The sequence below is a fragment of the Branchiostoma lanceolatum genome, chromosome 18, assembly GCF_035083965.1.
Source record: "Branchiostoma lanceolatum isolate klBraLanc5 chromosome 18, klBraLanc5.hap2, whole genome shotgun sequence".
Lineage (NCBI taxonomy): Eukaryota > Metazoa > Chordata > Leptocardii > Amphioxiformes > Branchiostomatidae > Branchiostoma > Branchiostoma lanceolatum.
In genome coordinates, this window is record NC_089739.1 from 8619984 (window position 1) to 8646447 (window position 26464).

The window sequence follows — 26464 nt, forward strand, 5'->3', positions numbered from 1 at the left end:
TTAAGTCAAGATATTTCAAAGATCTACCAGCCTACTTTGTAGGCGAATATGCTACATTTTCAATCGTAAACCAGTCCGGTGGGTTAATTTGCATGTGACTTTTGCCACGACGAGTTCATCGAGGTCGCACCGTGAGTAAGAGCAGTAAAACATCCATTCAGTCAAAACAGATATATTGTCTGACTTCCTATCGCCATCGTGAGACGTAACAGCTTTGGCTTTCAAAGATATTACCCGTAGCTTTCATGGAAATGGGTGAGTCCAGGCGTTTGTATTGATCAGATATATCAACACGAAGCTAGCTAGCGCGCAGCGTGTGTAGTAAACGCCAAAGGGCGGCCGTACCAGCTATATAAATACAAATACAGTGCCTCTAAGCCGAAAGCATGCCCCCCCCTCCCCACAATGTTGGTGAGTCCCAGCTATATACAGTACAGGACAGTGGCTTCTCCATGGATGGCCCCTGTATTGCCGCAGGCGTGACAGTATGTACCGGCCTCACCTCGGCATGTTTCCCAAAGGTCAAAGGGCATCAGACGACTGTTAACATTCACATGTGCGAATGGCTCAGGGGAGACTAAAGGGATTGCGCCTGCGCCGCCAGACCGCACGATGAGAGACCAAGTAAAAAACATGGTTTAAACCATTGAAAATTCTTTTTGGTGGGATTTTTTGTGAAATCTGGGCAATATAGGATAGGCTGTGGTAGGATAGACTCTGTATTTACTGAATTAGTTGAAATAAATGGTCTTTCTCTACCTTGTGGGGTTTGGCACCCCCCTGATATAGTGGGATGGTCTTCAACTGGGTGTTTGAAGCCTGTAGGGCCTATCCAAGGGCTCTGATTAGGGGGGGGGGGTTATCTGGAGAATAGCCGTATAGAATTTGTCAGGGATGAATCTGATGACAGTTGACATAACTGGTTAGTATTTGAGGGTAAGTTATTGTAGTCTGATGTTTTGATTCCTGAGATAATGACACCTTCTTTTTCTTAACTTCCCCATAGGGCTACATGCATTACTGCCATTTATTGTATCCCTTTAGTCTCCCCCTCAGAACCCGAATGGTTAATAGATGGGGTTATTGATAAACGATCAAAAAAGGAATAATCAATCAATAAATAAATACGTGACTACCTTTATCTAACGTTATGCTCGATTGCTCATGTCGGCTACACAGCAGTTTATCAAACTTTCAAAGAGGTCAAGTTATTATAATCGAAAGGACAGCTGGTGGGGCAATGAGAACTGTACCATGCAAGAACCATCTTTCAAAGTCGCAAATGAAACAGCTAGTGCAGAATACTGAAGCAATAAAATTCACTGTCTCAGGCTTTTATACCCCGCGCAAACCTTTCTGGTTCGTACCTAAGCATGATCAAGCATGACGCCAAGCCGTGAATCATTAACAGAGTTGGTGAGCTGGGTTCGTGCCAGGGCCTGAGGTCCCACCATCGATGGCCTTGGTGCTTGTAGAGTAATTGATAACTGTGTGTCAAAGGTTGCCAAGACGTTCCGATAGTTACGTGGTGTAACAGTCCCTACAAAACAAAATGGAAGTCGAGCAAGGTAAGAGGAAGAGGCACCAGAAGAAGGTGACGAGATACGTGACGATAGCTGCTGTTGTCGGTGTGGTGCTGGTGGCGGCCATTGCTCTGTTGGTGTACTTTCTGGTACCCTCCGTTACGATCGGTAAGGCTGTAAGCTAGTAGGAGACTGTCGGCTTGAGTTGAAAACGTTTCTTGCAATTGTGGGTTCTTGTCAAAGGATTAGCTACAAGTGGCAAAGCAAAGATAGCAATGAAGATAGTCAATACAAGAAAAAGTGGCTCAGGTGCTCATAGAGTTTTGATCAGTTTTGATTGGTCGGTTCAAAACAACTCTGTAAGCGGGGTCAAGCTGTCATGGCCACATCTTTCAAGGCCATTTGTGCTTGCTTTAGATTTGCACTCGTGTGTAAATACTCGTCTGAATTTGTTGCTGGTGGCTGCCTTTTTTACTCTTAAGGTAGGTCCTAGGACAATACAATTTTACTCGATGCTGAATCAATGTAATCATTCTACAGAATTCATGAAAAAACATATGTAGAGGAAATTTATCACTTCTTTTCTCTCAGACGAGTTCCCAACTGACGGCAGTCTTTTGGACTACTTCAAGTTTGACAGACAGGACGCCATGCAGGTCACGTGGTCGCACGGAGCCAATAGCAAGGCTCAGTTGGCAGAGGCATTAGCAAGTAAGTAAACACTTGTACTTGACCCTGGACTCTTTGAGTCGTAGCCAACAGCCCCTCTACTTTTTACAGAATAGCCAAGTAAAAAACCTATTTCTTATACCAACCTGCCATCCAACCTACATGTACCTACCTACCTACCAGTCAGACAAACAAACAAACAAACAAGCAAACAAACAGACAGACAGACAGACAGAAAAACAAAGACACATAGAAACAACCAACCAACCAACCAACCAACATATTAATAATCAATAATATGCAAAATTGCAGACGTACATAGCCTGAATTACTATGCCAATTTACATCACCAGTTTAAAGTTAGGGTTAGTTTTTTTACTAGTGCTAACCTACGAAACAAAAAACAAACCAACAAACCATTGCATATCTACATGAAATATGTCTTCATCGTAAAGCTACTAGTATATTTCATCGAGATCTTTTTCTCAGCTCAATGATTTTACCCTCCCCCTCAGGTGACATACACATGCTAGAGGCAGACATCTTGTTACGTGGACAAGGTACGCCTGCGCAGACGGACATTCCCGTTATGGCGCACCCTCCCCAGACGGACGGTGACAACACGTTTGAAGAGTGGCTGGACGCCGCTCTCGAGTCCAGCAAGGGACTTAAGTTAGACTTCAAGAGCATTGGAGCGGTGGCTCCCTCCCTAAGGTGAGTGATGTGAAATATTGATTCGTAGATAGTTTCACCAATTGAACATAGTTTTCTCATGTAGTCAACCTTATTTTTTGTCTACAAACGTTACAACAAACATATCATTAATTTCTGGGCGCCTAACCTTCACAAACTAACATTCGCAAGATAACAGTTACTCATGCAACTGGACAATTTTGTAATTTTTACAATAATCCAGTTGCTTCAGTAACTGTTATCTTGCATATATTATTACCTTGATGGCTAACCTTCATCGACGAATGACAATATCGTACGATAAACTGAATGTCGTTGCATTACTACAGGATTCTGAGGGACAGGGCCAACCTTATAAACCGTCCCGTCTGGCTGAACGCGGATATCCTGCCCGGCCCGAACACCGCAAACCCGGGCGTCGACGCGCGAGACTTCCTCGATACGGTCAACCGGATTTTCCCAGAATGCACTCTTTCTCTTGGATGGACAACAGGTGGTTTTTAGAACTTGTGAGGATTGCGAAAGTTGCTCTACTTTTTGTTGTATCAATAAATCTTCTTCGCTTTAGGCATTATTGTTTTTAGAATAGGGAAGATACGTGTAAACTAGCTAGGTTTATTTCGGGTGCCGATCCAAGAGTATTTGGTACACGTATTTGGTCCCCCCCCCCCTTCACTTCTTCGATACGGTCAACCGAATTTTCCATGAATGCACTCTGTCCCCTTGGATGGACAACAGGCTAGGTGACTGTTAGAACAGGCTGCTAGCAGCCTCACAGTTGAGCTCTTGGTTCCAGTTAGTTGGTAGCTGGGAACCCCCGGTTAAAATCTTGGGAAGGGTATCTCGGTTGGAGCTGTACCCGTTTATTCAGAAGGACGTAAAATGGGGCGGGTCCTGAGTTCCAGGAGGTACCTCGAGCACATTAAAGGGGAAATCAAGCTATTATCTCCATAAAGCTCATGAGGTCGGACGGGGTCATTGTTACTTTCATTTCACCCCCCCTTCCAATCTTTAAAATGACCATGCAGCCTTCGATTTCCCATGATGCACACGAAATTACCTACAATGCATCTGTAAGCTGACCCCATGACTCAACAGTGTTTTACCCGTGACGTTTCAGGATTCTACTTCGGCCGAGAAAACGTGGGCTACACGCGGCGTATGGTGGAAGAGATGCACTCCTACTGCAAGGAACTGTCACAACCCGTGACGTTTCCCATCAGAAACTCTCTACTCGGTCTACCTGGAACCATGGAGAACCTGAAGTGGTTGTTGAGTCAATCTGAAAGGTCAGAGTTCACAGATATCTATTCATTCCATTGCCGTTGTTGTTGTTGTTAGCCTCTACCAGGCTCCAGACTTGACTAGGACGACTAGAAATTGGCCGAATAGACAACATGCCACACAAACACACACACACACACACACACACACACACACACACACACACACACACACACACACACACACACACACACACACACACATACATACACACACACACACACACACACACATGCATACACACACACACACACACACACACACATACATACACACACACACACACGCGCACCCATACGCACACACAGGTGATGAGCGGATACAATGTCTATGATATTCCGTGTTGGCAACCTTTCTGCTTGGGTAACGCTTGATTTCTTCTCCTGATTTGCAGATATACCATCACCGTGTGGACGTCAGTATTTGACGTACACAGAATATACGACCTTGTGAGATGTCGCAATGCATTCTCGCACAAGCGAGTTTACTACGATCTTCCAAAACAGGTATGTTAACACAACGTTTCAGTCATAAAAGACAGACCGGCAGGGAGTAGGAAAGTAGGAAGGAAAGAGGGCGATAAAGAAATGAAATATGAGAGAGGCCAATTTTATAACCGTTGCCTTATAGATATACATATATGGCCTCACAGTACTCTGTGTCAACCGAAACCTTACATTATTTGCATTACTTGCTTTCTTCAAGAACGTACTCGAGAAAAATACGATTAGACAAAAATACGACACGCACGTTTTCTTGTTCTCGTTACAGCTAGAAGATGATTTCCTTCAGGCTATGCAACGTCACGAGTCAAAGGTCAACCCTCTGTCCTTCTTCCCACTGGAACGACGAGATGCTCTACTTCTCACGTGGTCTCACGAGACCAACTCCCGAGAAAAACTGACTGAAGCCTTGCAACGTAAGTGTCGATTGAATCTAACCGCTCACACAAACACACACACACACAAACACACACACACACACACACACATAACACACACACACATATAACATGTACATATACATACAAATTTTCCAACTTCAATGCATATACCTCAATGATAGAAGAAACTTCTAAAATGGAATCTCGCATGATTTGCAGGGAAGTCAAACATCATCGAGGCTGACGTCGTGCTAGGAGACCAGAACCAACCAATCATGGCGAAGCCCACCGATACTGATTATGACGTCACGTTCGAAGAGTGGCTGTCCGCCATCATGGCGGCTGACCATGACGTGGGGATGAAGCTGACCTTTCACACTACAGAGGCTGTCATACCGGTACTAACTTTTTTTTAATGATAAGATTCAATAAGACTCATCAAGAGAGTGGTGTTGCCATCGTTTGAAAGAGAAAAGTGATGATGCAGCATAGTTCTGTGTGAGAGATAAGGTCACAGCGGTGTTAATTCCTTCCAATATAACCCCAAATTAGCGCTCTGATAAACCCAGGTTCAATGAAGATTGTAAATCAGCAGTTCAAAGTGTATCATATACAGAAATGGCGCATGCATCTAGATGGAGCTCTAACATACAGTTATGATTAATGGAAACTGTCTTCCAGTTGTCCCAAGTTCCCGTTTCACACATTTTTGTATGCCCGTCGGGTCGTCTAATGACGTAAACTAGAAATTGTTTTTCTCGGGAACAACTGTCAACTGGTCAGTTCCTGAAATGTGGATCATCTAAAGGACCCCAATAAATGTACCAGACATACTTTGTCCTTTGCAAAAAAATTAATAACATATTGAAGTAATCAATGACTTAACATGAAAGGTAATCTGTGTTGGCCAATGACATCACGAATAAAAACTCAAATTTCAATACTAACACTTGTAAGAAGTCCTACATCTTCCAAGCATTGGTCTTGTAAAGTTCAGTCTTTGGTCATAAAGTATCCAATATCATGTCTTCATTGCACTTCCACAGACAATGACAATACTGCGTCAAAACATGTCCAATATTGACTTTCCTGTGATCATCAACGCGGATGTCTTGGCTCCAAGCTACGACTCCGGACAACCACTTGATCCCGACTTAGTCTTCAAGCCTACTTATGAGCTGTACCCCAATGGCGTCACCACTTCCATTCAGTTCAAAGGAATAACACGTGAGGGTGGAATCACGCGAGAGCTGGCGAGAAATGCACACGCGCTTGCGCAGAGGCTAAGTAGCCCCGTAACCTTCACGATCCCCGCCGCCGTCGCCATGATGTCATGGCCGAACGTAAAATGGCTTCTCGAACAGTCTGACACCTACACGTTGACACTTACGGAAGGGCAAATAAGTATCGATCCTATTGATCTCTTCATGATTCGGAACGATTTCGATTGGGGTAGGATTTTGTACGACATTACAACCGAGAAGGCAACACAGTTGGCGCGGATGACTGAAACTGGAGGCAGTTTGGTTAATTTCTTCCAGGCCAGCTACAAAATCTATGGACGGGATGCCCTCTCCGTCACATGGGCGCATGGCGTAAACTCTAGAGAGGCCGTTGAAGATGCCATGGGAGGTTGGTTCCGTTTAGAAAAATAAATAAATACAAAACACCAAGCATGACACCATCAAAATAGTTTAATTACAAGTTATAAGCTCAACATTAGAATAGATCTTTAATTTTGTCATCTCATAGAATTCAAACAAGTAACATCCTTTTAGCTCAATCTATCGGTGTAAATCTTGCACTTCTTGCACTTATATGAATAGCGAGCAGTTCAGGGATCTTCATCTTTTGACATGTACGACTAACAGGTGTTTCCCCCTGCACGTAGCCTATCGTGAGATCACCATGCTCGAGGCTGACGTTGACATCCGGTCTGACAACGTTCCCGTCATGTCTGACGATGTGTCAGTCGCCGGAAGTGACGTCATGACTTTGGAAGAGTGGCTGGACATTGCAAAACTGAGGAAACAGGGTATCATGCTGGAGTTCCACAGCGTCAACTCGGTAGTTCCTGCTCTGGAGGTAAATGTCATCTACCACTTAAGATACATGAAATTAACTACTCTTATTGTACAGTGATACGTAAAATGTCCGGATGTCCCTACATACTTTTTCACAAACTGGAAGGCAGAAAAAGGTGCTCAGACAATAATGTTATGTACTATGTTGATGAAGGTTAGACATCCACAAGATACACAAGATAATAGTTTGACCACAGATCCTGCTCAGTCACTGACGAAAAGTAGTGGATACTGCCTGGAATTTCTGACCGTTTACAAATCTATCCAGTTTCTTGAGTAATTGTTATCTTGTGCATATCCATTTCAAGTCAAATTTCAGCCCTACTCCACAACCTTTTATCATCTTCGTGTCATAAATAGATTTTCCAAAGACGACACGGAGACCTAAGAAGCCCTGTCATGTTGAAGGCAGAGATTCCTGGCCTTTTCAGCAAGGAGACATTCATCGATTCTATTGTTGATATGTTTCCCCACGTTTCGATAGGTAAGAACTTTGAAGTCACTTTCAATTCGCGTTGAATTTGTAGCCTAGGATTTAACACATTGGCAATAATCCATCAGAAATAGATGTATTAATCCATTAATAACATACAGTTGACTTTGAATAAAATTAGTTTTTTATTTATTTTGCAAACATTGTATTCTAGAATTACTAGTAGTATAAAATTGTCCTTTAATTTCTCTTACAATTTATGATAAAGGCTTCCAAATTAACTACATGTAATTTGTACGTTGTTTTTTTCTTCAGTTTTTGCGATGAGACCAGCGAGCCCGTCAGAGGGTTACTCTCGTGCCCAGGTTGAGGAAATATCCAGGATGTGTGCTAACCTGACACAGGTCGTGACGTTCAGCGTGGACGCCAGACATGTGAGTCGTGAATTGTCTCTTTGACGCACGCATTAGTTATGTAAGGATGAGGCAGGCAGATATTGTTCATTTATCCATCGTGGCCAAAAACTGCAGTCTTTTTCAGAATCTCCAAAATTAAAACCGCAGTCTTCCTCATCCCAAAAAGGGTATTCTTCCTCAGAATGCCCAAAAGTGCAGTCTTAGAGTTCCACAAAATCCCCCAAAAGGCAGTCTTCATCAGAATCCAAGTGACCAGACACGTGACGCCAGCAGTGGTTTATAAGTGCCAGTAAGTTTATTTCGCCCGCCGTCTCGGCTGAGTGATGGTTGGTCACATGGAATACTGCAGTGGGCCAGTTGAGAATTCGATACACTATTTTTTGCGTTCGAACAGAGCTTTAACTCTGTATAACTCTGTTCTATGATCTTGAATTGATATGTTATTTTGAATTCAAATAGGTCCGTGGATCGTGGGACAACCTGAGCTGGTTACTCGGCCAGTCTCCGCTCTACCACCTGTACATCTGGGCGGGCTGGCCGGAACCGGAAACGTACAGCGTTGACGTCACAGACCTCGTGTTCGTCAGGAACAACTTTGATCGCAGCCGGGTGTTCTATGACCTCATCCCACGGGTCATGGAAGAGTTTAACATGGCTCTGGAAGAGACTTAATTTAAGATGGGCAACGATGTCTTGAAAAACATCTTTTATTATGCATGTCATCTCACTTCTCATCTTATTTGTTAAACTTCACGGATGTATTTCAGTAGATAGGTATGGGACGACAAGAAGAAAGTGCGCATGCGTGGCAAAAATGTGCGTTTGATATGTAAAGAAGTTACAGCTACAGATATACATGGTCTTTCTTGTGTGTCTTAGCAGTCACATTACTAGTCAAGTCCCACAAGGTATTGGCAATGCCTCCTCTCGGATAGAAGGACCAGCGGCTCTGTCAAGACCTTTCTGTAAGATGTGACGTGTCACTTGCGTCTGTGGGCTCACCTTACTCTGACTGCTGTTAAAACCTGGCTAAAACAAGGGAATTTTCATTCTTACCAATATAGTTGAGTTAATAGTGTCTGATGAGGACGCTGCACCAGCGCTCTAACCCTACCTGTTAAGTGGCTCTTACTTGATCTTCGTTATTTTTTTATGTCTGTTTCAATTGAGGGATCTCCCTGTAGCTCAACTGGTGTCAGCATCACAGTTGAGCTCCTGGTTCCAATTAGTTTCTATCTGGGACACCCTGGTTCAATCCTGGGAAGGGCACGTCGGTTGAGGCTGCAACCGTCTTCCGAGCGGAAGGGATGTAAAATGGAGGGGGGGGGGATTTCGGGGAGGGAAGGGCTAGTAACCCCTCCCTGGGTAAAAATATACCCTGCACTGACACAGAAACAGCAAGGGAACCTATTATGGGTCACTAGGCATTACAACAACGTTTTGCCTGCGTTCTTGGGGCAGAACAGATTGAACTATTCTTGGATCTAAGACACTCACGAGTTGGGTGCATTACACATTGGTTATCAATTATAATAGGGCCACTCTGATGAAAAAAATGAAACACAGAGAGTTTTAAATCAAGTATTAGATATGCATTTAATCAAAAGTTGTATTGATATTCCTGCTACCCTTTCTACTTAACTTGGGTCGACGCCGCGTCAGCGTTTTTAAAAATACTTTAACGTTACATATGCATTTCAAGTGGTGTCCTTTCATCTGATATACATATAATGAATATACTTTCATTTGGAACATTTGACTGTTGGTTTCATTTTCATAGCAAATCTCAAGATGAATGGTGGGTTCAACTATACAAGAATTATATTTAAGTCATTGTTTATACTATAGTATTCTATTTGATAGGTACATTTCTTCTTTTTATGAATCCACCATTCTTATGGATAGTGTCCTAGATACATTTTCTACAATACACTCAGTGTGCATCGGAAGTGTATCCACCACTACGGATGGTTAAATCTTTAACAAGGGATATCTCCAGACAGTTAAGGAATCATGTTGTTGTTAATGACAGAAAACTTAATTGTACATCTTAACATTAATGAAATAAAAGTCTCCTAATTTCGAAAATGATTTTTCCCGTATTCCAAATTATCCGCGTCACTTACTGCTAGTTGCTAATGTATGGAAGAAAAGAGAGGTTATGCAAATGACGAAGGTTGGTGGGGTTGGAGACTGTGACTTTTTGTGTTTCCAAGGCAACCGTTGCTATGACATCAGCGTTGGGTGGATCCACCAGACGGAGCACGTGGTATAGAACGCCATTCTGCTGGTCCAGGGTGATGACGTCACCGCCGTAGTAAGATTGGTACCGGTCTGAAAGGGCAAAAAAAGGACACTTAAATGATTTTGGCAACACCTCAGCGGCGGAGCCTACATTGCTAATACGAACACATTGGCCAGTTTGCTGCTAATCTAATAGGGGACAGATTTTGAGATAGCTTTGACTATGACCATGACTTACGGGAAGAGATCTTCATCCATGGCTGTACGACTCTACTCTACTCTACTCTACTCCACTCTACTCTACTCTACTCTACTCTACTCTACTCTACTCTACTCTACTCTACTCTACTCTACTCTACTCTACTCTACTCTACTCTAATCTAATCTAATCTAGAATGGCTTGAGCAGGTCTGCGCATTACGGAATAGGGACATGCAGGCCACTATGTAGCGTACGTACCAGGCACAGCAATGACCCAGAGCGGCTTGATGAGGCCCAGTTTGGGGTCCACAGTCACCAGAGTGTACGTCACCTGCCGATCCAAGAACAGCCCGGGAGATATGGCAACGAGCTGGCCTGGACGTGAACAAACGAAGGAACAAATGAATGATCTTACAAAGCGGAGGATATACAAAGTAGCTATCAGTCTCACACGAAATGATCATGAAGACTTCGACGAAGCTCAGCCCAAATGTCTTCAAGGGCATCCTGTTCAAGATGAAACGATAGACCTATCCCCGAGCAACACCCTAGCAGCTAACGCTCCTCAGTAAAATCAAGGTGGTTTGAAATCAATAAGTACAATTCATAAATGAATTTATACCATAACAAAATGGCGGATATGTGAGGCGCTAGTCACATGACTAACCCCACTCTCTTATGGCCAAATCAGTGATTTTGAAAGACAGCCAAGATTGGTCTATTGAATACCTGTCTTCTTGTAGTAGTGGATAGAGGAGATGGTGTAGTTATCCACGTCAAGCTGGGCGTACGACATCTTTACCGGCTTCCTATAAACAGGACAAATGGACAAAGGGCAGGGTTATACAAAAACATATATGATGTAAAATGGGGGCTTCTATTTTGTCAGCTTTTCTTTGTGTGTACCAGAAACGCATAAAAACACGTCAAAAACAAGTCGGAGACTAACCTCTGCTTTGAGAATACCTAGTGATAAAGTAAGACAGACCCCACTCACGTATTGAGATCAAAGGTGTAAATCCTGGCGTCCAGCGTGTCAGGTGCGTTCTCATTTCCCATCAGAATGTAGAAGATGTTTTTCTGTGTGTCGGCGGTGGCCCAGAGGTAGTTTATGTACAGATCCTCGGTCTTGCTCGGGTCCGAGAACAGCTCCTGGTACGAGCCGTCCTGGTTCAACAGACCGACTCGGAACGTGAAGGTACCTAACATATCAATGGAGACAATTTTCATCAATCAATCTTTTGGCAAGCAAATGTATTATGAAATGTATAAACTTATAACATAACGTAATCAAATGCCACAGGGTGTCTGCTACTTTACCAGTAACCATATTGACACTCCATCTGCACAGGTCATTGACCTTATTTGTTTAAAGAATGTGAGAAAACACCCTCCTCCAGCAGGCCTAAATCCCTCAGCACAGCTGAATCTCTCGGCACAGCCTCCTGTGCCGAGGGATTCAGCAATGCCGGGGGATTTAATCATAAGCCTACTGGAGGAGGGTGGTGAAAAAGAGGGAGAAGAAAAGGAAAAAGCGGAGCAAAAACCACGAAGGTAAACATAATGAATGACATCCAGATAGAAAGTAAAACGGACAAATGCACAACTCTGGTGAATGACTGGTGAGTCCAGGGGAACATACAGTAGTACATAAAGTGATATAAGATATTTACAGGACATAATCGCACAATTTTAGAAATCTTAGTCGCACAATGTACAATATCTGTAGTACCTGGTTTATCTCGCACCATGTCCATGTTAAATGTCAGCATGGAGCCTTGGCCGTTCGTTGTCATGGCGACGATGGGCGACATCAGTGCTTTGGGGTCCACTGCCTTCTCCATATCGTCCCCTGTTGGTGCCTGGAATAATAGGATGTTTGCAGTCACGTGACGATGGCGTGAGATGACGTAAATTATGTCCGCCATCTTGGATCTAGCTAACCCATCCTATTTGTATCTATAACTTGTAAATTGTGACCTCAAGTGCAAAAGAACCTCTAACTGACAAGAAAATGGCCAACTTTCATTTTTACGGACTGACAATGAAGAAATTAATATGTTGGAGACTTATAAAGGAATACAAATCCAATGGTGTTGAAAAAGCACAGTGACTTACCTCGATAATCAGAAGCGTGTCGGCCGTCGCATCTAAACTGCTGTCATTCCCGTGTTTCATTGTAAACATCAACTTACTCTCCTCGCTATACCCCAACATCTGGTCCATTATGAAACGGTTGCCCTGTTCCTGACGTTGCCCCTTGACGTCCCGCCTGTTGCCGATGCCTCTTCTGAACGGTGTCGTCCCCCTGCCCGCGTGGCTGTTCCTTCTGGTCCCCATAATCTCCGGGCGGTAGCCGGACCCGACGCCGAAGTCGAACGTCTTGACGGAGTTGACCGCCCCAGTAACGGTGTCCACAGACACAAACTCACACTGCAACGGGTCTAGTTCTGAGTAGGAGAAGCCGTAAAGCCTCGTGCTACCTGGCATTGTGGTGGGGTTGGGGGCAGGTTGGGGAACGATAGGAGCTTTTACAGGGACAGGGTTGAGTTCTTTAGAGGGGGTATGGTCGGTTAAGTTCTTGATGGCGATGTCGGAGCACTGGTAGAAGATCTGTTCGCCGGGTTTGTGAGAGTTGTACCTGAATCTCAGCACGCAATGGGAGCAGTGTACGTTTGGCATCACCTAGAAGGGAGACAGAAAAAAAACTAGAACAACATGTACTCGTACATTTATTATTCAAAGTAAGCAAGTCATCTCACAGCTTAAACTGAACACAGTATGTGCTGTCATGATGCATCGTGGTCTAAGGTCAAATTTCAAAACTCAAGGTCCATAACTTGTAAATAGTTTGAAAAAAAAGTACATACATCTCAAAGTATGCCATTTCACTGTTCATTGAAATGCGTTTGCACAGTCCCAATGCATTTTGCACCAATCGCCTAGACTATAAGGCCAAATTCAACGAATTTGTATCCGATTCTTTACTTAGATGTGCTTGCAACGTTTCAACGTGGATGTTTGTTTACTTCTGAGTGCAGTGTGTGAAAATGCCATCATTCGAATTCAGTGCTGAAGTGCCTTCCATTCAGCTGCAATACATTTCTGTCCATTTTGTTTCATCATTTCTTTACTTTGCATGTGAGAAAAGTAGTTGCGACTAAACGCAGACATTCTACATTATAATGGGAAATGTAAAATAAGTATTTATAGCGGCGCGCTCCTCTTTTTGATTTTTTTGTTGTCTGCTAACTCATCTTGTGATAGAAGATTCTTGGACCAAATTTGTTTATTTTCTGCTCTATCATTCCCTTCATTTCTCAACTCTTACCACAGGGATGGAGTAGTTGCGCTGGTGGTCCTGCGCATGCTCATTCAGGTCGCCGATGACGGCCAACAGGTGGAAGGTCTTCATATCCGTGACGTCAGACCAGGCCACATCCATGTATCCTGGAGGGGGGGTATTCTTTGATTGATGGCAACATTACCTAAGTAACAGGACAATTTACTCTACTAATATCTGTTTTACCTTTGAATTGAATTTATCCTCATTAGTTTGTCTGTCTGTTTGTAAACAGGACAACAAGAAATACTTAAAAAATTTCAGGATTATCTTCATAACATATGGAAGTTCACATTTCTGGGTCAGGACTCTTAACCATGGCAGGATTATTCTTCCCACTGAGGCGGCGACCTCTGAACGACCAAATACTCATTTGCAGTTTTTGTAGTTCAAACGAATCTAATGATAAAAAATGCTTATAAATTTCAGGATTATCTTCATAACATATGAAGTGTATTTTATAAGTTTTGAGACTTTTTACCAAATCAATCCAATTTTTGTCGCTCAACGCTTCCCATCAAGTGGAAAAGGGGTCTAACATCTGCTAACATAATTCACCAGGGTACATAATTCCGCCACCCTGAAAAGATACCTCCAAAACAGATCTACAACCAAACGTCCCCCAGTATATGGCACTCCTATATATCTTAACTGTGTATACTTTGAGGAGTGCTTCACTAGAGATCTCTCAAACCCACTGTTTTTTTAAGTGACGGATTTATGTAACCCGGCGGGTTAATGTTAATGGAGGTTGTAAGAAGAAGTTGAAAAGTCGCAGACCTGGATAGCCAACCGTGTAGTAGTATGCAAAGTGATCATGAGCATTTGGTGGGGAGTATTAGCCTCCGTTGCAGACTCTGAAGCGGCTTTTTGGGGGGCTAAATAATACACTTTTTGCAGCCACCCCGTAACTATCAGCCATCCTGTAACCATTAGCCGCCTAGAGTCTGCGTTATTACGGCATGTCAAAGCGTAATTAAAATCACGTTAGGGCGATTAACGCAGAGGTGCGAATTTCCTGCCTATGGTAGAGGGTAGACCGCACAATAAGAACAGTATACACGCACCTCCCCCAGTCAGTGTGCTGTCACGCTTGTGGCAAAATAGTTTGTCATTTCTCATTAGAAACCCGTTTTTCAAGACTATCGAAGAAAGTCATCGAAGAAACCAAGGAAAAACGTAAACAAAACAAGAATTTTCGCCCGTGCATTTCAGCCCCTACGTCGTGATTTGCCGCGGTTCGCCTTCATTTCTGGCCGTATTCGACACAACATATATTTCTTTGAATATTTTTCCGTGAAAATTCTCCGTATGTACCGTAGATAAATCGTTATTTTCGCTAAGAATTCACATAAGTCACGACGCTCGCTCGAGTCGCAACCCGCCCCGTCCAACAAGACGTAAACAAAACAAGAATTTTCGCCCGTGCATTTCAGCCTCTACGTCGTGATTTGCCGCGGTTCGCCTTCATTTCTGGCCGTATTCGACACAATATATATTCCGGTGAATATTTTTTCGTGAAAATTCTCCGTATGTACCGTAGATAAATCGTTATTTTCGCTATGAATTCACATAAGTCATGACGCTCGCTCGAGTCGCAACCCGTCCCGGGCCGTCCGCCATGTTTTTAAACTCATTGATATGCAAGGTTCTGAGCGCTGATTGGTCTGCGTCATAAAGACTGTGCTCTGATTGGTTGACAGCAAGATGTGACGTGACAACACGGGCGGGAATTTCCCTTTACACTTCAGGCGTTTCTTGTCAAAATAGATCGCATTTTGTGACGCATATTATAGCGACCTTCGTAACAAATTGATTTTGCAAAATTAAGTTTTTTCTGATCACAACATTCAGTTACTAGTACTTTTCCTAGTCAATTAATTTTCGCGGTACGGTCAATTAATTTTCGCGGTACGGTCAATCAATTTTCGCGGTACGGCCCTCCCCAAGTGGACGGCCTCTCAGTCGCGGTCTGGCGGAAACACTGCTTCTAATAATCGAAGTTTGTCTTTAGGAACAGTAGAAATGGCAAACTATTTTGCCACAAGCGTGACAGCACACTGACTGGGGGAGGTGCGTGTATACTGTTCTTATTGTGCGGTCTACCCTCTACCATAGGCAGGAAATTCGCACCTCTGCGTTAATCGCCCTAACGTGATTTTAATTACGCTTTGACATGCCGTAATAACGCAGACTCTAGGCGGCTAATGGTTACAGGATGGCTGATAGTTACGGGGTGGCTGCAAAAAGTGTATTATTTAGCCCCCCAAAAAGCCGCTTCAGAGTCTGCAACGGAGGCTATAGGGGGAGTATACTGTCATGAGCCATCTCGTAGTTCCAAGTGCACATTTGGAGTCATGATGCAATATGTTCTAAGGTCCCCAATTTGTAAACTATTCTTTGCTTAGACGTATTCACCACGTTTCAACGTGAATTTTGCTTACTTCAGAGTACCCGGTCTGAAAAAAGCCATCATTCACATTCAGTGCTTAAGTGTTGAGGTTATAGGCAGAGATTGAAAAGGGTCAGACCTGGATAGCCGACCGTATAGTAGTATGCAAAGTGATCATGATCATATGGTGGGGAGTATACTGTCATGAGCCAAGTGCGCATTTGCAGTCATGATGCAATATGTTCTAAGGTCCCCAATTTGTAAACTATTCTTTGCTTAGACGTATTCCCCACGTTTCAATTTCGTTCCATTTCGTTCCATTTCGTTTCATTTCGTACTTTCGGGGGACCATGAATTTTTGTTTACTTCTGAGTACCCGGTCTGAAAAAGCCATCATTCACATGCAGTGCTGAAGTGCTGAGGTTATAAGAAGGGGTTGAAAAGGGTCAGACCTGGATAGCCGACCGTGTAGTGGTTGTAGTTCTGCTGCCAGAGCAGCGTGACCGCCGTGCTGCTCAGGTAGGTCCGGGCGGGAGGGCTGGCCGCCTCACCGCCGCATGGGGGGCCGTGCCGGAAACACGTGTGGCTGCCGGACTAACAAACAAACAAATAAAGAAACAATTTTCTATTTATTTATTTGCACAACAAGAAAATACATAATAACTATAGATAATAGATAAAAACAGGTGCAGGAGGAGGGAAAAAAGTCTGGTAGAGACTACGTAGGTATTGTCCGATTGTTTGTCCTAGCCAGGACAATGACCCTGTCACATGCGCAGAGGTTAGTGACCTCTCTCTACAAATGAAATGCATGCTCAACTTGCCTATACAAAGAAGGGCATCATCGTCATTGAAGAGAGACACAGAAAATGCCGCAAAGGACCCACAAAACAAGCTCGAATGATACACCGTACCTGGTTGTAACATCTACTAACATAATTCTACCATTCTACATAATTCCGCCACCCTGAAAAGATACGTCCAAACAGATCTCCAACCCAACGTCCCCCAGTATAATGCACTCCTGTATATCTAAACTGTGCATACCTGGGAGATGCTGCACTAGAGATCTCTCAAACCCACTGTTTTTCAAAGTGGCGGATTTATGTAACCCGGCGGATTCACGTTAATGGAGTTACATTAACTTTTACATGTAACGTTACGTTACGTACTTTTGAGATGTCGAAGTCTCCCCGTTGCCGAGGTTCGATAACGCACAGGTGGCCACTTCCGGTACTCAAAACCAGCAGAAATACAGCCAGACAAAGTACCGTTGCTGGTTGATCCATTCTGTTGCAGATAGCCGACAAAAAGTCTTAAGAAAGAACATGTAACACTAACAGAAGCTTGCCGCGTTGTTTTGTACCGTCTGAGTCAAGGTGGGAGTGTCACATGGGCGTCACGCGCGCTTATTGTGATTTATCAGGTGTTGTAGACTGTGCCAAAGGTCGCTTTAATCATTAACCATAAACTTCAAGCAGATGTTTGGTTTGGTTTTTTTTCCAATACATTGGTGGGGCAATTGTGACTCTTTTTCAATTCATATTATGACATTTTAGAGACACACTATGTCTATGTCTGACTTCGAATATTTTTCAGGAGTTCCTTCCTTATATCAAACTATCTATTTTGTCTTTTATCGATCCCAGTACCTCTCGCATGCTAAGCGAGCGCTCTACCATATGAGCTAATCCCCCGCGGATGAAAATGGAACGGTCCAAGTTCGTGCGCAGGACTGTTGTCCTCTCGTTCCCAGGAATTTTAACGTATAATTCCCTTGGAAACAATTAGACACGATTATTTCATGAATTATGTCTTTAAAAGGAATTGCTGCTTATAGAAATTTCATTAATTTATAATAGAAACAGTAAATGTGATGGCGTAACATCGAAAGACTAAGGAAACGAGTTTGTTTACATGACGTCTCCATGGTAACAAAGATGGCTGCCGCACTGTGAAGTTTGCGAGACACTTGCACCACGAAGATGCCAGGTTTGTCGTCTTTTCCTACACTCAAGTTGCTGTTTTGCTACATTTATTAATAAATAAGATGTGTATGGAGACTTTGAAGTCCATACATAAGACCTAGACGCGTGTTATATGCGTAATAGAAGCACTATTTCGACATTGTTTACGGAAAAACTCATCTCCCCGGCCCCCATACCACCCCGAAACATGATTCCCAATAATTTGCAAGACGACAAATATTATAGATCTACTTTATAAATCTCATATTTAGCAGCCTATACTGCCAGGAAAACCTTGCAAATAACCCTGCACCATTCGCTCAAACCGCTAACTGCTTTTATCCCAGTCGGACTGCTGACAAATGATTTTTTCCTAATAGTTTGTCAGTGTGTAACTTGGCCTTACAACATGCCAAAGCTTGATGGGACGTGGTTCTTGTTCTTGTTTTGATACTGAACAACACCCATTAGTTGAGGCAAAGCGTTCAGGGGTAGCAGTGCACACTTCTTGGCGCTTCCTCAGGTGGTTTGTGACCTCCTCTCTGAACTTTCCCAATTTTGTTATTTTGTTACTGAGTATGGCAAAGAGTTCCAATCTGTGCATCAGAATTAGGCTTCAGATATGATGCACGGTTTTCGACTTAATCTGATTTCAATTTCTTATGTAATCTAATTCAATTTCAATTAGATATCATTCTAAGTCAAGACGTTCTATCAAAGATAACCTGCCTGTTCTAGTTAGGCTAACCAAGGAGAAAACGTTAAAGGCGAAAAGTGCAGCATTTAGATCTGAAAACAGATTAAGGGTCTCGAAGTGAGCTTTTTGATGGCCTCGTCTAGCACTAACGTTAGTGGAAGGTAAAAGAAGCATCAAGCCCCCAAAGGTGTGCAAAATAGATATTCAGTTTGGTTACACTTGCCAGACACGCCACCTAGTGTAATTTAGCAGAAGTGCATTTCTACCTTGCAAAAGGCACATCCAAGTGCCAGGGAAGACCATGATAGGGCTAGGGGGGAAGTAAATTGGAAGCCGAAGGATACAGTATTGAGAGATTTTGAAAAGAAAGTTTCACAGAAAAAGTCCCCCTTCCCCAGAAGAAACTGGGCCAAATGAAAACAACATTATTTATCAAAGCCTGTTGAACAAAAAAGTTTGCACCGATATATTCATCCTTCTTATATTGTAACTTGTCCTTGTCCTCTTGAAAACGGCTCTGTGAACGAAGTGTGTAGAAAGTATATATTTGTTAAGAAAATACCTCATTGTCACAATTCACTTGAGTATTCAAGTTGTTAGCTTTGTGTGCCAACATTTTCACTACAAATTGCTCCAAACCTTACCATCAAACAGTGAACTTTTTAGATCGTAATTTCTGTTTGTCATTCAGGAGTTTCAAAATGTTTGAATTAGATAAAGCTGGTGTCCAATCAACAGGTGTTTCTGATATTTTTGTGTACCTACTGACAAAGAAACTAAAGTCAAGTCGAACAGTTACAGAACTATGTAATATTATAAGGGTTCATGTAAAGAACTATGTACAGAAACCGTAACATGATATGTTTCCAGTAAACCCATGTATAAACATTACCAAGCCTGGGAAAGTCAGGTTGCTTTTAAGTATGTTTTGGGTTGATACAATTACCCATCTATGAACTAGTGACACGGCCAGTACACCCCTAAACCCTGTGGGATAGTCCAAAGGCTTGCACACAAAAGGCTGTGACATGTGTTGAAAAGTGGGTCATTGGATTTAGGAAGAGGGGGGATCAGGTTGCAGAAAGAGGACACCTTAATTTGATGAACCTAAAATACTGGGCTGTTTAAGTGAGATGACCTCGGTGCTTACTGCTGTCGACTGGCGGCTCTCCGTGTCGTTTTTGGTGTTGCTAGTGAAAGAGAGGCTTGTTTGCGCCGCCAGGGTGGTAGGAGAAATAGTTCGAAAACAGGACAAGGAAGAGACAACCTGTTGTGCTGTTCCATGTCTGCTTCAAGATGGATTGAAGACTGCTTCAACTCGTGGCTGCTGTAAGACCTTTTCTAGAGATGAAGCTTTAAGAAAAGTCTCAAGTTCCTGTTGGCCGAAGCTAAGGGTTTTGCTAGTGACTTTGTGGTATTGGAGACTTATTACCATTTCGCAAAAAAAGTAGCAGCTGTCTTCAGTGCCAGCATCCAGATTCTTGTACTAAAATGTATATCAAACTCTGTAAAGTTCTCTGAATGATTTCATCTCAACGATGGAAAGAAGACGGACACTTTTCCATGACGGCAAGAGGCCTACCTAACGCAACTCGCAACCAGGATTTCTGTCTGACTTCTGTACAAGAGTTGCCAAGTACCTCCTCAAACATGGATTGCCACTGACAAAGAGGGAGAGAAGGTGTACTTACAGAGAAGTCAACGCACTCACGAGGATTAGCACAGATCCGGTTAACAAGTCACACAACACGACAGCCAGATCTTCAGCTGGAGAAAACGCGTTCGGGTCGTTAATTGTGTGACAGTTTGCCATTCATGCACGGATTTAGGAGAAATTTTCAGCACTGTGGGAACAAAGGTGGCTGGTACAGTAAAGTGCTGGGATATTAGTCTGAAGGGGAATCTGACAGAACCATTTATCAAATTTACTCCAGTTTACTTAGCTGTGTGAATCCAGAAACGCCTGTGGCTGAAGACTTGTTTCAACAACTGTGAGGGTTAAGGACCAAGCTGTGCGGATCTGTATCAGCAGCAAACGGAAAAGACCTCTGTAAGAACGGCAGTGCTCAAAGAACAATTTCAAGAAAAAACAGAAAGGCTTGTGGCTGAAAGCTTTAACCTTGTTGCAACAGCTGTGAGAGTAAGACCAAGCCTTTCGAATCACTGTGTGTGTATCGCTGTATCAGGAAACTCAAGTTGCAACCAACTGAAGGTCTTTGTTGCAACAGATTAAACCTCAGTGTTAAAACAATTGATCTCTCAACTTCAACGCATAACAGACTCTGAGGGAAAAACAAGTGATAAACATTAGCCTTTCTTCCTACGAATTCCAACAACATGGAGGATGAAAATCTGGAAAGACCGCCGTCCACAGGACCGTACGAATACCGTGGTGACGAAAAGCATGTGACATCGGGAAGCGAGTTTGGTTCAATGTCGGACAGCACTCCGAGACGAGAGAGCCCCGGACCGGTGTTCGGGGTAAACTTGGATGAACGTTCGCTATTGGAGCGCGTCGACAGTGCTCTGAACAGAACAGGTGCAATTACAAGGCCTTAAAATGTTTTTAAAGAAAGATTAGATATTACATTTCAGGATGTGGCCATCCTACATGATAGAGAACTCTACTTTCTGGTAGAAACAGGACACAGATATTGATTTTTCTTTAATCATAATCCTTTTTTGTGATGTCATGGATAACATCCATGCATTCATTGATTCTATGCTCTTTCGGCCAATCAACTTCTTCCTTTCAACAAATTGGCGATAATGTACAACTTACGTCATAATGGTCACATTGTAATAAGTTTCTGTGAAATGCAATCCAAGATTGGGTGATTGTCATTGTCACAAAACTTTCAGATAACCTATGATGCAACGTAAATGAATAGAAAATGAAACTCAAGAAATAAAAATGGCTAAAAAGGAAAGTCTGATAATCCTGTGCGCAATGTCCATGAAGAAGTATAATTGAAATTTGTGGTTCATTTTCAGCTTTATTATGTTCTGTGATTTGCCCTTGAGATTACATGTTTGTTCTTTTCTGTTTTTCTGCAGCTAAAGACAAGAAAGTGAAACAACCCTCCGTGGAGGAGCCTGACAAAGGTGGGCTTCAATCTTTGTACCTTGATTAATAACTTTTCTTAAATTACACAAATAACCTTTAACTGTTCTTCTATACGGCTTTGTGAACTGGACAGATCAGAGCCAGAATAAGGGGTTATCATCTTTGAAATCAAAAACCCCAAACCTTTGGCTTGGAATGTTGTCCAACCTGCTTTTGTAAAACAATGCTAGTTGTGGATGAAGATTTGTTGAGATCGGACTGTTCAATGAGTGGAGATTTTCCTGTTAGGCCCATTGGAGTACAATATACAGATTGACTGTTTCCAGGATCAGTTTTCATCAGCATTGAATTTGGTTCTTTTTTGTTTAATTTTAATGAAGAAGTGTTGATGGTTTTATCCATGCAGGTCCGCCTCTTCAGAAAGGAGTCTACATCTTTCCTAATGGAGACAAATATGGTAAATAAATCTGATTCATTGTTTTAAATTTCCATTGTTCTTTAGAAGTAATGCAAGTAACAATACGGTAACTGTTCTGGACACACCCATTTATTTCCTTGTCTTGCAGACATATTTGAGTAGAATGTATCAAGATAGAGGAGACTAAGCTTATATAAGAGATATATACATTATATATAGTTGTGACAAAAACCTCAATTGAACTATACTCACTGCCTGAAACTGTATCAAGTTACAGACTTTCACCTCAGACTGTTTCATGTTGATATTCCAAAGTAGCAATTATTTCTTTTTAAGTCTAACAACCAACAAAGTGAATTAGTGACTGGCTATAAGAGCAAGAACCCTGTTCCAACAAATGCAGGTTTAAACCCCAGCTGGGGCATGCCAGTGACTTTAAAAAAATGCTCCATACTGTTTTCTCTGCTTAGCACTTGGCATTTACAAAACAGAGGAACACAGTGGAACACTGTTGCATACTAGTACTTGCTTGTTGTTCTTTCCTTAGTGCTGAAATGACTTCCATAGGGACAAAACTTGCTTTTCTCAAGGATAGTAATGCAAAGATAATTATATACATGTAGTAGTTGAACACACCACTTCCAGTGGACTAGCCTCCTGCAGTAGTGGCCTGTGTGGTCCAAGAAATGGGGATGGTACTGCTAGCCTCTACCAGGCTCTGCGGATCGCTGGAAAATAGTATAAAAAAGAGTGAATAGTATGCTATTTGGGTCACCAATTGTCCCTATCTCCCTACCTTAGCATACTATTCACTCTATGTTTCCAAATAGAGTGAATAGTATGGTATGTGGGTCCCCTATTGTCTCTATCTCTGTAGCTGACTCCCTAAGCATACTATTCACTCTATTTGGCCAATTTCTACTCTTTTTCCAGGAATTTGCGGAGCCTGGTAGAGGCTAGGGTATTGCCCCTATACACAGAAAGGTGTGGGAAGGAGAACTAAAATTGGATTTTTACAGTGAATACTCTCAGTCAAACAACAGATACCACTACCAGTGGACTAGCCCCTGCTGTAGTGCTTACACAACTGTGTGGCCCAAGGGCTATAGAAACAGGAATGGGCACCGTCCTAAACACCCAAAGGTCTGGGAAGCTAGGATTTTAACTAAACTTTGATATCTACAGATGGTGAATACTCTCAGTCCGACAACGGGGTGCTGGAACGTAACGGGATTGGAACCCACACGACAAAGGACGGCGTGGTTTACACGGGCCGGTGGGTGCAGGACAAGATGAGTGGGCAGGGGAAGCTCGAGCATCCGTCGGGCGCGGTCTACGACGGCGAGTTCTACAGTAATATGTTCCACGGGCGCGGAAAGTACGTCTGGCCGGACGGGTCCTTCTACGAGGGGAACTGGGAGGAAAACAAGTACGTAAACAAACAAAAATCAACCTTTTAACTTTGTGTGTTGATGAAGATTAGACATCCATAAAAAGAACAATTTGTCCAATACATTTGTAAGGATTCTTCTACAAGGGAAACTGGCAGGGAAACAAACATGTAAACAAATAAACATTTTAGATTTTGTGTTTATACATCAGTATGAAAAATATGTTTTTGTCCAAAATATCTTGATGGGTCTTTCTATGAGGGAAAGTGGAAGGAAAACAAGTACATGTAACGTTACGTAAAAAAAACTGTAACTTTTTGTGTTGATGAAGGTTAACAGACGTCAAAATGAAAATATAATTCAAGGGAACCGCAAGGAAAACAAGGATGTAGAAACACAAAATTGATAAATATGCATGACAAAACTTAGTCTTTCTTTTTGTATTTCAGGATGGAGGGTGATGGAGAGTTTATAGACACTGAAGGACAGACGTGGACAGGCACTTTCAGACATCGGGCAGCCCCGGGTCTTCGCTTCAAACTCAACTTGGAGATCTGATGGCTCAATAATCCCTTTTGACAGGCACCTTCCAACATGGGGCAGCCCTGGGGCCTTGCTTTAAGACTGCGTGGACAAAATATTCTGCTACTGTGAAGCTTTGTGTCATAGGGCTTGTTTATGTATGCGGTGTACATTTACAATTGTCTGCCAACTTTTGTAATTTTGCTGAATTCTAAAAGAACTGTAAATATGGTTGTTTTTCTAGGGTGTAGGAGTAGCTTAGAAATATGACAAATTGTAAATCATGTACATTTACAAAATGGTAAAAAAAAGTGAATACTGCACAAAACTTGGTGGTTTTTACTGTTAGCTTTGGAAGATTTTGGGGTTATCCCTGACTGGCCACTTCATCTTGTAAATCATTTAAATGTCAGGACTAGGACAAAAGTGTCCAAATCTTAAACCAAGGAGCATTTCTAAGTGTTTGAAGCTTCTTTCTTAAACATATGCAGTAGTGCATCTAAGATGCAAATTTATACAATGAACATTTTTGACACTTTTAAAAAAGAGAAAACATTGATCTTTTCCTTGCAGCAGAAATGCCACAATTATATCTTGTATACACATGTTCTGCATGTGTATAAGTGTTGAATCGGTCATGGGCAGTTGGTTCTATGTTCACTATTTGTGGTCACTTTTCCACCCCAAAATGACAACAGCAAAAATATTTTCCATTGTTACTACATGGCTTTTTTTGCACAGTAACTGTACAACAGGATTGTTTCAACCGTGAATTTAAAACACTGCGAATACCTCAATACTTTCCCCTCCTACCATGAAAATACGTCCCTACGAAGATAAATAAATCTACAGTTACTGTAGCTTCATTCCATGGTTGATACCATTCTTGAACCCGAGTCCTACAACTCCTTGGATTCCTAGGATGCGGGTCCAGTTCTGGGTAGTAGAATGAGTTGATATCTATATCTATGATGTACAAGAATAAATGTTTCATTGATATCTGACTACAAACTGAAGGATAGAAAGTGTCTGATGAAAAAAAAAATAGTTTGCATTTTGATGGGTAAAATAGGTTAAATTTATTATGACTGCTAAGGCAACAAAGAAGACTAAAATGTCTCTTTGTGTTTTTTTCAAAAACCTGTTACAATAATTGTATTTCACATTAAATACATAGCACAAGACTTTATACATATATGTTCATTAAAAGTAGAATTACATTCTACAAAATTTGAATATTTTCTGATTAAAAGAGCACACAAAAAAAGAACTGCAATTATATTCTGTTGCCTGGTGACGTGGTACAATTTTCTTTAAAAATGATTTAGCTGCCATAATTACGTTTAAATCGCTACATTACATTGTAAGAACTCGTCTCAATTTTGCAACATCCTATGCTACATAATCCTGGTAATATGGTACATCAATATGAAATAAGCCTATTAGATAATGGGATATTCTGGAATAGAAATTGCCCTAACAAAGCTTAGTAAAGACGGTTCCATTGAAAACAATTGGAAGGGGAGGAATGACAATATTTTGAGATCCTCCATTTAAAGGTAAAGGTAGTCACATAGCCTTTTTGAGGCAGTAGGGGCAGTTGGCTGTGTCTTTTACCTCCCCAACCAAAGTCAGGTGCCCAATTTTACACCTGGGTGGAGTGAGGAAAGTGCCAGTTACGACAGGAATTGAACCCGGGACCTCTCGATCTCACATCTGCCTAGCCACTCGGCGCCACTCAATTTACAATCCTGTATATGCCAAGAACAGCTATTACATCAAGTAGTGAGTAGAACCCCCCTTGTCAAATTGGTAACCCCTTTTCTCTTTTAACAATTTGGCTCGCCCCTGAGTTGTCGCCAAAAATGTCACGCTTTACCCCTTCCAAAACCATTTTAAGGGAACAGTCCAAAACGATATACTTCTAGCCCACAAGCACGCACAGACTTTGACCATCGCTATTATAAAGATTCATGATCGATCACATTATGACACTTATCTCTAGCTTAAAGCACCTCTTGAGAAATCTCAGCCTGGAACAGACTACACAAATGTAAACTTTCCCTACACACTATTCATATATTATAATATATCCATTTCTTTACGCTTTCACAAAGGAAACGAGTACATGTACATCAAGGCATTAGGAAATATACACTTATTCAAGGATTGCACTATGATACATTAAGGGCACGTTCAAATATCAACATTAAAACAGTAAGGCATTTATACATGTA

General features: G+C 42.2%; 3 protein-coding genes across 5 annotated transcripts; 2 read left to right on the forward strand and 1 right to left on the reverse strand.

Annotated features, from left to right (window-relative positions):
• The first annotated feature begins 149 nt into the window (after nt 1-149).
• LOC136424309 (protein FAM151A-like) lies at nt 150-8834 on the forward strand. 2 transcript variants are annotated; one of them, XM_066412858.1, is made up of 13 exons: nt 150-255; nt 2115-2234; nt 2708-2906; nt 3215-3378; nt 4006-4174; nt 4564-4675; nt 4941-5088; nt 5272-5450; nt 6099-6684; nt 6944-7137; nt 7497-7620; nt 7885-8003; nt 8445-8834. In XM_066412858.1, exons 1-13 carry the CDS (start codon nt 246-248, stop codon nt 8655-8657), a joined length of 2337 nt encoding a protein of 778 aa, XP_066268955.1. In that variant the 5' UTR covers nt 150-245; the 3' UTR covers nt 8658-8834. The 2 variants fall into 2 exon arrangements, with proteins under 2 accessions (XP_066268955.1, XP_066268954.1); XM_066412857.1 differs by lacking the exon at nt 150-255 and adding an exon at nt 1440-1691.
• Nucleotides 8835-9585: 751 nt separating this feature from the next.
• On the reverse strand, nt 9586-17581 carry LOC136424041 (uncharacterized). Its single transcript, XM_066412443.1, has 9 exons — nt 17338-17581; nt 16618-16759; nt 13762-13880; nt 12549-13115; nt 12163-12292; nt 11428-11632; nt 11160-11239; nt 10689-10805; nt 9586-10319 (listed from the first exon to the last, which is right to left on the reverse strand). The coding sequence occupies exons 1-9, from the start codon at nt 17452-17454 to the stop codon at nt 10114-10116; spliced, it is 1683 nt and encodes a 560-aa protein (XP_066268540.1). The 5' UTR covers nt 17455-17581; the 3' UTR covers nt 9586-10113.
• A 444-nt stretch (nt 17582-18025) lies between these two features.
• LOC136424042 (MORN repeat-containing protein 2-like) lies at nt 18026-25503 on the forward strand. Of its 2 annotated transcripts, none has more exons than XM_066412446.1 (5): nt 18026-18157; nt 21887-21934; nt 22303-22353; nt 23500-23743; nt 24155-25503. In XM_066412446.1, the coding sequence occupies exons 1-5, from the start codon at nt 18151-18153 to the stop codon at nt 24261-24263; spliced, it is 459 nt and encodes a 152-aa protein (XP_066268543.1). In that variant the 5' UTR covers nt 18026-18150; the 3' UTR covers nt 24264-25503. The 2 variants fall into 2 exon arrangements, with proteins under 2 accessions (XP_066268543.1, XP_066268542.1); XM_066412445.1 differs by lacking the exon at nt 18026-18157 and adding an exon at nt 21074-21368.
• The last annotated feature ends 961 nt before the right edge of the window (nt 25504-26464 follow it).